The sequence below is a fragment of the Calidris pugnax genome, unplaced genomic scaffold, assembly GCF_001431845.1.
Source record: "Calidris pugnax isolate Ruff unplaced genomic scaffold, ASM143184v1 scaffold54, whole genome shotgun sequence".
In the NCBI taxonomy this organism is placed as follows: Eukaryota; Metazoa; Chordata; class Aves; order Charadriiformes; family Scolopacidae; genus Calidris; species Calidris pugnax.
The window spans coordinates 2,761,745-2,774,064 of record NW_015090864.1 but is presented as its reverse complement, the minus strand read 5'-3'; the positions used below and the strand labels follow the sequence as shown (position 1 = coordinate 2,774,064).

General features: G+C 38.2%; 1 protein-coding gene across 10 annotated transcripts in view; it reads left to right on the top strand.

Moving 5' to 3' along the window:
* ADCYAP1R1 (adenylate cyclase activating polypeptide 1 (pituitary) receptor type I) overlaps window positions 1–12,320 on the top strand; it is a 128,036-nt gene that overhangs the window by 72,526 nt on the left and 43,190 nt on the right. For all 10 annotated transcript variants that reach the window (XM_014945061.1, XM_014945066.1, XM_014945065.1 and 7 more), the window contains exon 5: window positions 11,918–11,953. In XM_014945061.1, the coding sequence (XP_014800547.1) occupies window positions 11,918–11,953 (36 nt within the window). The remainder of the gene's footprint in view (window positions 1–11,917; window positions 11,954–12,320) is intronic.

Genomic DNA, 12,320 nt, shown 5'->3' with positions numbered 1-12,320 from the left:
TCTGAGAAATTATCTTCCCAGCTGAATGACTGCAAGAGGCTAAATTGTCCCTCAGTGTTAGCTTACACCAAGCCTTTCTTGATAATTAACACAGTTTTGTCCACCTCCTCTCAGCACCTATCAAGGCCACTAAGATCACTTTATTAGCTGAGGAATAAGCTCATCATTTTCCCTGGGATCCCTTTTCCCCCAAAGATTATTTTACTAAGGAATTATTCATTTACCATCTTGAGTCCAAAATCCACCTTCTCTGCATTGCCACACGCAAAGCACAATTTGTAGGAGACAGTGAGTGTTTCATACACAGCTCCAGGAACACTGCAATCCTCACCTTTAAATACATCCATTTGAACTCATCCAGACGCTGAAGCAAGTGCTTGTGAAAGGGAAAGGTATTTAAGGGTGATCATTACCTCATCTAAACTTATCCACATGAAACTTGAGCATTTTCTCTATACTGAAGGACTAGTCCTCTAGATTCCATTCGTAATCAGTGGAGAGACAGAGACCCGCAGAAGGCAATTTATGTTATTCCAATAGACATGAGGTGAATCATACCTTGGAGATAACTCTCTTTCTTTATCCAGCAAGTACTAAGGACAAGTCACTTAAACTAGGCACCTAATTTTTGAACAGGGAAAGATAAGTCCCTCTTTAAATTGTCAGGTGTGAAAATATAATTGCTACTCTAATTCTATGTGCTTTAATTATATCCATGATAATTAAACATAATCTTTACTGCTGTAATATTGGTTCAGTATTGACTCTGAGTAGGATGGCACTTACTGAGCCATCCACATTTAGTGATAATAGAAAAAAAAATACAGGTCAGCATCCAGTAGGGTTTGTATCTAGCATGGGTAAGGAAATACTATTCCCTCTCACAGGTGTTTTTTTTGTTTGTTTTGTTTTTGGTAATTTTGGGGTTTTTCTGTTTTGTTTGGTTGGTATGGTCATCCTTTGGGCAGGAAAAACACTCAACCAAAAGTTTTCCCTATCAGGTTATCAGTGATGCTTGCAGCCTGCAGGCAAAACACTTTTTTGTTATTTATTGTGCATCAGCAGATGGCTGATACGTTGTTATCTCCTGATAACTGCAGGAAGCCTGCTGCTCATACAGCGCCTCTCCGAATTTCCAGTAGGACCCCTCCTTTTCGGTGGCTTGTAATCTACTTTGCCTACATACCCTCCAGCTACAGGGTGTTAACACATGGCAACATAACATACCACTTTCCCCCCCTCTGCCTGCCCGTTTTGGGTGCAGTGCTCAGGGAAATCTCCAGTTTGATACTATGGAGAGTGGTGCCATGTGCATCTACAGCCCAGGAAATCTCTCCCACTGCCAAATCTCCACATACCTCTGCCATGGACGTTCTGACTATTCTTTATTTCAAGGGGTAATTCTGATGTTTCTATTTATATCTCACACAAATATGATGCCTTTTCACTTCTACTGGTGAAATTTCTTTTCTGTGATGTTATCATTTCTCAAGTAATTAAGGTTAGGAGGACTCTCGAGAAATCATCTAGTCCATCTTCTCAAAGACAAGGTCAGCTCAATACAATCTAGTCCAGCACTTAACTAACCTGTAATCTGTTAATGGGAAAGACTTTATTTATGATTAAAAAATAATACACCCTTAAGAAAAATAACAATAAATATATATATAGAGAATGAAAAGATCTTCTACAGCTAGAGCTGTGCAAAATAAAGGACTGAAATAATATTTTTAAATTATTTGTCTAGGACTTCCAGACCTGTTCACATATTGTACTTCACATTTGACCTGTAGCAGGGTGATAGTATGACCCTAGGGGAGGAGTAGTCAGTCCAGTGTAAACATATGTCCTGGGTTTTTTTATCTCCTTACAGGATCACTAACAAAAGTGACAGCTGTTACCTCTTGTAGTGCTGGGTTTGAGGGGGTTTTGGACATCTGTTCAGTAGGAACAAAACCAAGATTCATAATTCATTAGATAAACAAATAAACATTTAATCTGGAATAGTTTGAAATCTCTGCAGATCCAGCTGGATTTGCACTAGTGACCCCAAAGTGGAAATATCTCCATCCATAATCACTCTCCTGGGTGAATCAGCATGAGTTTTCACTATCATTGCTGCTAATTTTAATTAGCTAAGTATATTTATTTCAATGAGGGCTTAATGAAAAAAGTCACATTTCATGATGGTTCCTTAAAGAAGTGGTTATTAGATAACTGATTTTTTTTTTTTTTTTAAGACACAGCTAATCACATTTTATAGATTTTTACAGCATCCTCTGGCTGCTGCTATGATTCTAGAATATGTAACTAGGCTCAGCACTGACATTGCTATTTATTAATAGCATATTCATTCTTAATACAGCAAAATTTTTATATGACCATAAAACATTTTTACAAGCAGTAGCAATAACTTTAAATTAGACTTTTAAGAAGTTTGTCCTATAAAGCACTGAAGCACCTGTAGGTACAACTGCTTGAATAACAACAAGCAAACCATATGATGGGGAATTGTTAATCTTGAAGAAGGGTAGGAATTATGTCACTTGGCTTTAGATATCTAAAAGTTACATGTCTAAGCCTGAACTGATGACTGGGATTTCTGGTTCCATAAATGGAAAGCAATGGACACTTGTAGAAGATGTTTCCCCTGACCTATCTCAAATGTTTATCGTAAGATGAATGAAAACACTGGTGGATGCAGCTTACTTCTTGAATTTCAGAAAGGAATTTGGTTTCCTTGACTTGGATGTCTGATTTCTGTAAGCAGTAATATATTAAAAAAAAAAGAGGCTACAAATTAAAAATTAACCAACTAAACTGCCATCTGAAGAGATGCTTTGTTGAAAAATTATCTCTGGATTTAGCTAAAAAACCAGCTGTTGTTGATTTTAATTTGAAAATATACTCTACTCTACCCTCACCACAACCCAACTGAGGACTAACATTTGAACTGCTGTCAGCATCATACAGAAAGCCTAATGTTACATCCCATGCTGCGTGCTTGGTGACATTGCCTTGTAAAATTTCATATCACCTCTCTGCTTCTCCAAAATCACCAGAATTTTTCATTTCTTTTCGGATGCAGACTGTGAACAAAAAGATCATTCTCAAAAGCTTTCCATGTGAAAAAAACATATTAGCTCCCGAGTCTTTCCTAATCTAGTAAGTTAAGGATTTACAGTGTTTTTCCCTCTGGAGGGTTCTTCATTATTAATTTAATTTTGTCTTCAACATTCATTTATTTGTTTGATATCCATCATTTCACAATTTTATTTTCACTGGGAGCCATAACTTCCACGTTGTTGCTGCTGCATATTATGCTTTCCAGTGTCTTTCTACTACCAGCTCCAGAGACAACCGCTCCAGACTGAAAAATACTTAAAGCATTCTAAGGTACCTTTGCAAAGGAGGAAAAAAAAGGAGGTGTGTCCAGCTGTGATGTTGCATTTCAGTATGACATAGCAAGACCTAGAGATGGCCCCAGTATAGTGATCTGCACTCCCACAGGGAAGTTTTTCTCTGTTTTGTTCTTTTTCCCTTTTTTTCCAGCCAGGAGTGATACTGTCTGGCAATGGAAATCTACAGAATCCTAATCTGTGCTTTTCTTTCTTTGCCCTGCACAGCTGAGATATCTGGAACATATAATGCCACGTTACCCAAATGGACTATTGAAAGAAACCCAATAGCCAGATCAAAAATGAGCATATTTTTAGATCTTTGATCTTAGTAAAAACTAATACAAATGATAATAGGCAGTTTCTGAGCATTGCCATGTATTCCACATTGAGAAAATGTTTTCATTCATAAATCCAAATAATAAATATGATTAGCTCTTACTGAATCTTCCAGCAATTCAGAATGTTTTTCTAGTGCTCAATCTAGGACACTACCTGCTACATGCGAAGGAGCATTACTACAAAGCATGGTTTACTATGCAAGATAGAGAAAATGTACATAATTTTTACCAAAGACATAAACCAGAACCTATATTGATACCAGGATTAAGGTGTCCTAATTAAAATCCAGTAGGATAAAGAATGTATCCAGGTATTTTATAGTTTAAGAGGAAATTAAATTCTGTGTTCACATTTTTGAATCAAAGTATTTGACTTGCTGTTGCTCTGGAATTTATGACTTCAGTGTTTGGGCAACAAGCTTTATTGTCCCTGAAAACAAGAAATTGAAAATAGTCTGTTACTGACCCTATTAAAAATACAGGGAGACACTCAAGTACTTTGTCGTAAGATCAGTAAGCCTTATATATTCTGCACTAGAAATATCATGAGTGGACAATAGGATTTATGAATGCAGAGTTAATTGGATTTGGAAAGCCATCTGTGGGGTTTCTTTCTCCTGTCTGAGTTTAGATATTATCCCTAATCAAAGACAATAAGGTGACAAGAGAGGAGTTAATGAGAGGGGAAGTGATACTACAGGTTCATATGTGGAAAGCCTTTCTGTGTCATTTCTACAGAAACATGTCTGGTAAAGTCTTTAAGTGCTGACTATGTACCATTGTGAAAATGATATATAACGCCCAAACTGGGTGAAAAGACAGTAAGAGTCATTGTATTGTCAAGGTGAAAGCTGTTGAGACTATTTGCAAGTTACAGTTTCTTTTTGTTTGGGTTATGTATTGATATTTTTTGATATAGACAAAAAGAAAAGATGACTGTTAAAGATCAGGGGGCCTTCTGAACAACAAAATGTAACTGGGGGATTGTGCACTTATTTTCTACTGAAGCAGAAGATGCAGGATTTCTTGGCTACTAAGGTTGATTTCTTGGAAATTAAGGTCAGCGTTGCATCAGTCTGAAACTGGAAATTGCATTTACCTGTCAAACAGGCAAGGGAAAAGATCAATGCCAAACACTGGATTTCTATTCAAGTATATCTCACCGCTGGTGTGTATTTTAACTTCCTGCATGAAAAGTGACAGGAGAAAAATGCTGGAACCAGGAAGTAGTCTCTGATTAACAGAGAAAAATCCCATAGCATTTCCATCATGGGAATAATAATAAGCCATCAGATCTTAATTAGGCTTTGAAGCAACCAGGACTCTTTGCATACCTTTGCTTCATCCTTCGCTTTATAAAGATCCTATGTAATATTCAGAAGAAGTTCAATGCAAAGGTAGCTGGGCTTTTTTATATATATGCCAGCTAAAGATTTTGGACAGCTTTCAAAGCTGCCTGCAGATTTCGTGTGTGTTATTGTTTCTTAGTGTTCAGCCAGCCCCAGAAAGAATCATGACATAAAGAAAGGGTACGAGGGACCTACCAAGTGTCAATGTTAAAAATAATAAGTCTTGCCAATAGCCAAGATAATAGCTCTTTCTAGTCTAACAAGTCCTTTCCTGTTGCTTATCATCCCTAGATTTTCCAGAGGCAGTATAGCCATGGGATTACTTCAGCTTTTCCAAAGTGAGGAGGACAAGCTATAATTAAGCCTGCTTCCTCAGTCACAGCATCCCAAATTCTATCTGCAATACACAGTGAAATTGGAGGGAAATATTGCCATGAAAGGATAGTAACTATATCTACGTTTCCAATCAAGTATTTAAGGCCTCATAGATACATTTTACAGTTAAATGACATTTTATGGCCCTTCCCACCAAACTATGGGGAGATAAGACTCTGTGCCTCTAATACTCAAACATACGATGTGACCAAGAGCATTTCAGCTAAAGATCAAGTCCTTGGTCCCTTGCAAGATGACATCCTGCAGTCACCAGGAGTAAGCTGTAATGCAGCTCAAGACCTTTGACAAGGTCTGAAAGCTAAATAAAATCATTCTTCTCTGGGAAGTGTGCAAGGGTAGGACATGCTAAGTAGTTTGGAGAACACTTGGACAGCAAAAGGTATCACTGTAGGTGCAACATGGGCAGATGTTTCAACCTCTACTAACAGTCTTCGCTCTATTCTTGTTTCTCCCCTTGACTCTAATAACTGAGAAAGCAGTTCCAGTTGATTGCAAGATTTTAGGTCATTCTTGCTTTTAAGCAAGTAGTTTAATTTGCTTTCTTCTCTGGGACTTATTTCATAACTGATATTTTTGGACAATTGGACATTGGACAATGTTTTGTTTTTTTGAAAATATGACCCCTGCCCTCTTTGGAGCTAGGAGACCCTGCAATAGCATTTGTGTTGATCTTGTATTCTGATGGATGCTCCTGTGACTGCCAGCCTCATAGAAAGGATACACATCATGTTTAGACGATGCCTAGCAGTTGCTATGGTGACCTCAGTCCACTGCCAGTTTCATAGCTTTTGATAAGAAAGAGGAAGTAAAAGGAAAGTCACAATCTCCCTTACATTGATCATATTTGTTATTGATCATATCTGTACATCAGTCCTGCTTCAGACTTATTGGTATGGGACCTGCTATGAGACCTCATTGGTATTCTCCTGTGATCTCCAGGCATGATTCACTGGGGTTTCTGGTCTCTGCATCATGAAACCATGTGTCCTGAAATTAGTATGGGATATAGGAAGAAAGGACTTTTGTATCAGTTCCATCACTGCCTTTACTGCAGTGTTTTGCACAAACTACTGAGTGATGTATAAAAGTTTCAGAAGCTAGTTCTATCTCATCCTACAGTAGATATCTAAAACAAATTGCCCTCTGGAAGTGTCAGCCTCTTTGCCCTTTGTGAGAGGAGACTTAAAATATAGATGAGCTTATATTCAGGTGGGTAAATTGGATGGGATGAATTTGCCCCATGGGATCACTTCCTCAGGTGTCATAAGCACTGGTTCTTATTCAAATATCCAAATATGAACCTGGCTTCCTGTCTTACCCTTAATTTTCCTCTGCCTCAGTATTCTCTTTTTCTAAATGCAGCTAACAATACCACTAAATTTTGTAATGTCTTTGTATGAGCATTATGCTCCCAAAACCCTTTGCCCAGGCAAATGGCAATAACACGGTAAATGGCAACACATAATAAATACCAAGGGAGTCATGACTTTCAATCTCTACTTTAAAGAATCATCTATAGGGCATGAGGCTGGAGGGACCAAAATCCCTGGAAAGATTGGAGGGGAAAGTTGTGGGAACCTGTAAGGCTGTATACTCTGTAATCTTGCCTGGCTGCCACTTTCTACAGATCCTGCTAATGAGATTGTAAAGATGTGGCAGCTGATTCTGGATTACTTTGCCTCCCCTGCACAAAAAGAGTGAAGAAAGCAGGACGGTTGGACAGTGTGATGTGGGATGATGCACGCCAAGGTCCAGGAGTGGGCAGAGGGTGTTAGAAACAAGCGGGCAGGGTGGGCAAGTGGTAGCTGAGTGGGGAGCTCAGAAAGCCCCAGAAAAGCTGCTAAGTAGACTCCTGTTCCCAACTGTGGCTCTGCCAGCAGGCTGAACAGATTGCTGGTGCATGAGAGCAGCGTGCAGCCACACGGAAGGGAGCGAAAAGGCACAGTGTGGTGGATGCTGCGGAGTCAGCACGAGAGCTCCCTGATTTATTCTGTATTTATACGTTAAACGTTAGGCTTCGAATCAGTCCTATCAAAAACCAGGACAAAAAAATAGATCCCTGTCTCAATCAGACCATTATCCACGTAGTTGGACAGCACAAGTGATCATAGGAAATATTTTTCATAACCCCTCTCCACCCCAGTCTCTGTACTTTCTAAAGTGACAGATTCACCATGCGGTAAAACCAGTGAGAGCTTTGCACCTTGATTTCAACGTGGTCAAAATCCAACCTTTTGGAGGAGGATTGCCTATGTGGACCAGTCCTCCAACCCATAATACTGAAATGGGAACAAGAGGAATAAGGGAAAAGTGTGGGTGAGCTGTTTCGGGACAGAATAGTTTTGGAAGCCTTTCATTTCCCCACCTGCCACTAATAAGGGACAAACGTTGGAACAAAAGGGTTAAACGCAAGTTGTGCTTGGATAAACAAATCTATGGGAGATAAAGCAGTTTCCATGCCAGCTGACACTGAAAGCAGTCAGCACACATTTGGCACGTAGGAGAGGATCTAAAAGGCTGCACTGAGCTCCAAGACTCATCCTACCCGGGCTGTTTCTTGGCTTTTGATTTGCCAGTCCTGTTCACTTTAAATCAAAAGCAACAATTGCTTGCATCAAATTTCTCCTCCATTGGAGGATAGTGAGGAGGTAGTTATGTCTTCTGGGACTCAGCAAATGAAAACCAAGGAAGAAAGTCTGATAAATGTGCAAATAAGGGCATGAAATGTCTGGATCTCTGCCACTAACTCCATGGGTGGCTGTTGTCGAGGCCTTTGATTATTTTCTTCTTCTCTTTCACTTCTTCATGTAGAAATTAGAAGTGAGCAATATATTTCATGTTTGGTCTTTGGAACTGACAATTCAGCGTTCTGATAGGTCTTTTCTAGGGTCTCTAGGTAGTACTGCAAATAACATCTAATTAATAATGACAGTTAAAGCACTAATGGAAGATTTGCTTTACTTCCCAAACAGTGACACTTGCCTGTTCAGTCTGATCAAATAGTGAATAATACTGTCTGTCAATGCACTGGGTAACCCATCCTTTGTCAAAGATAACATTATCTTCCTCTGGAGTTTAGTAGCTAATGTAAGCAGTTATTGATTTTTAAAATGGTGTTCTAAGACACTGTTTAATAGCTCCGGTAAACTGGGCTGTGCTGTTATTTAACCACATATAAGGAGCACAGGTGTTAATGTAAGTCATGAATGTAATCCTTAAATTAAAATCCTGAAAAATAGCTTTCCAGTCAAAATGTAGATGAAAAGCATATTTTATTTATTGTTCATTTCTGGGCAAGTAATGTATTTCATCTAGCCTGTTGCATAATCACCTTGATGGGCTTTCTCTGCTCCATCAGTGAAGTCTAATGCACCATTTCTCCTTGTTTAAGTCCTAATAGTAAAGCAATGAGAAGATTAATGTGAAAGCCCATGCCATGGGGTGCTCTACAGCTTTGCCCCTTACAGAGAAAACTTGCTGAGGTCTCTCTAGAGTCAGAAAGGCAATAAGGTGAAAAAAACCCCACAAAAATACAGTTTCAGGGTAATAGTCTGAAAAATGAGAGGCATTGCTCTATGTCTAGACTTCCTAAGCCCCAGTTCAAACACAAGCTCAGGCTTCGTCCTTATATATGCAGACATGTTAAATGTTAAGCTTAGAAATAATCCAAATAACTCCTTCGCACTCTCATACATGTGAGCAAACATAGCCATTGGCAGAGTTATTTATCATATAAACATCCATATTCTGGAGCAACATACATAAACATATGGTGTCAGAGAGACGGGCAGCAGCAGCACGCAGGAATTTAAAGCCAGATGGTGGCTGTGTCTTCCCTCATTGCGTGCTTATATATAAATGCATACACACACAAATATACTTGTGTATGTTATCCTAATGCTCATTAGACTAATTTTGACATTTAGTTGTAATTTGGGGCATAATGTTCAGTGTAAATCTAATTGACTTTCCAATAGCTTAACTTATTAGGCAAAATTAGGTTGATGAATCAAGACTAAAAACCTGTGTAGTAAAAGGTTGTACCAAAACTTCAGTACATTAGGAAGGACTCCGATGTCAAAAAACCATGGTAATAAAAGGCAAGTTTGTTCCTGCAGGAGTCAGAAAATTAATGTTATTGAAAATATGAATCCCTTCATAATGTCCAAACAAAGTTAAAATGCAATAATAATTTGGGTATGTAAAAATAAAATTAATATAAAAAACCTCACCAAACCACGTTAATATGATGTTTTAACTGCTATTACAGAAGTCATAAAATTCAAAATGAACTAAAATCTAATATTTTAACATCAGTGTGACTAACTGCCACCCATATTTAATGTGAAATAATGGTAATTTTTACTTCCTCATTTTTTTATATTATAGGAAAAAACTAGCTACATTTAGAACATTTATATTTCAAAAATTATATTTTTCTGAGCCATCAGTGTAATACCCCAGGATCCCAGGAACATAAGGCTTCAATCTATTTAATATTGACCTGGTCTTACTCCATTAAGAATGTTGGAAAGTTTGCAATATCACATATCAAGATTTAAGCCATGCTGTACAACTAGCAAAGCTGTATTTTTATTAGTCAAAAAGTCTTTTGGAAGTCCAGAAGTCCAAATGGAACAAAGTCCATTACGACCTACTGATCTGAGTGTCAGCAGGCTATGAAAGACAGTGATAGAGGGACAGTGGTTTGCTCTTTGATCCTCTGCCTAATAAAAATTCCCTCTGCCACAGGTAAAAATTCCTGCAGGTTATCTGAAAGTTCGTATTCTGAATTCAGATTTTAGTAACACAGGCAGCTATATCTAAGCTACATCACTGTTAATAAACCTGAGTTTTGGTAGGCTTAGGAGAGAAACAGGAAAATGTTCTGCAGAAGCATCCCTGTTATTGTGCCAGGAATCTGGAGCGCAGCCAGAGCGCTTCTGCAGCATCTGGTAATTCAGTCTGATGCAGCAGGTTGAACGATTTTCGCTGGAAAATGTTTGCTCAGAGCATTGGTGACTTCTCTTCAGAATTAGTACGCCACCCCATATTTGCAAACATCCAAGAATTCTCATATGTGAAATCTTGAAAGCAGCTGGAGTTGGGCAGAGAAGCCAGGAGACCAAGGGTGTTCTCATCATGGCTTTCAGGATTAACCCTCCAGAGTAACTGGTGGGTTGAATGTGTAGGTTCGATGGTGAATACATCCATTCAAAGACACAGTACAGCCTACCTGGTGCTTCGGCTCAGTTTTCTAGACTACCACCATCATCTTCACACCAAATCCTCTGTTTTCTATCTTAAAAGATCAAAAAGCCCATCTGACTTATTTTAGAGGAAAGAAATCTATGAATTTGAAATTACTGCATCATGATGATGAGTTTGAAAAAGCATAAAATGTAAAATGTATTTTATGCTGTGGTGAAAAGGCTCTCTTTACTAATTTTTTTTCCTTTAGATTCTGTCTTTCTCCTTTCCCATAGGATCAAACCCAATCTTTATTTGGATTTTACCTTTAATAAAAACCTTCTCATATAAGTCAGTAAATGGCTTTTGCAATCCCTAGTTAAGGTTTGACCATACGTTCAGGGTTAAAGAAGAACAACCTGTAGCCCTGTGGTTACTCCAGAGGAAACAGAACTAAGGTAATCTAAACATTTAACATGCCATAGCAGTCAATGAAACCTCAGAAATATTTTTTCCCTGGTCGGTGGACACTGGTAGAGCTATTTGTGGAGAGCTTTGTCAGGCTCCTCAGTGTCTGTCTCTGCACGATGCAGCAGCACCACTTGGTGGCCTAGGACTGCTCCTCTTTATGCATTCCCCAGCACCAAACTCGAGCCAAAATGCACTGAGGATTCAGGGAAATTCTGATTTCAGTGCAGTTCGGGTTAAGTGCTTAGTGGAGCGGGTGGGGGATTGGTTTGAAATAATCCCAACATTTTATTTTGGAAGGACAAAAGGAAGGAAAAGGAAAATTTTTAATGCAAACTCAAATTGTTATGATTTCTCATTGTTACTTTTGTATTTTTAATATACACATCAGCATGGGTTTCAGCATAATGTTTTGGAAATATGTGGGCCTTTCTTATTTCAAACCCCTCCCCTCTCTCCTCCAAAAAAAAAAAGAAAAAGAGGGAGAAAAAAAAAACCGAATAAGATCACTCATAATAAGATCACTCATCTCTTTTTCATATACTTCCAAGAGTTTGATGAAAACTCCACGATAACCACAGATTTAACAACCCAATGCTGTTGACCATCTTCTGAAAAGCACTTTTCAGCCATACTAATACAGTCTTATCTTGAAAAAAGGATTTAAACAAAATTTTCTTGCAGTTCCTCTCTGGGCAATGCTACATCCACTCGCCTTTTGAAAGGGAAACTATTATCAGGATCAAATTAATTATTTTTATTCTTCTAATTTCAGGTTGGGAAGTAGATAACTTGGGGCAAACCCATGCAGGTAAGAATCAGTTGTGCTGACTAACTCCTATGTATCTCTGTTCACAAAAATTATATGTAGGGCACACAATAATATCCAATTACTAGAAAGTTGCTTGTGCATCAGCCATTATGATAATTAATATGCATAATTCGTTGTCACATGCTGATAAAAAGTGGAAGTAAAAATCTGGTAAGTGTCTAGAAATCAACGTGATCTAACCTAAAACCACAAAATTAGACCGTCTTCCTTAAAATCAATTAATTATTGCCTTTTTGCACTGTTGAATCGAAATAATTTTTCATGAATTCTATGAAAATGACTGTACTTCAACATCTACAGTTTATAAACGTAAATTGCTAAAGATATGATATTCGCCTTTAATATT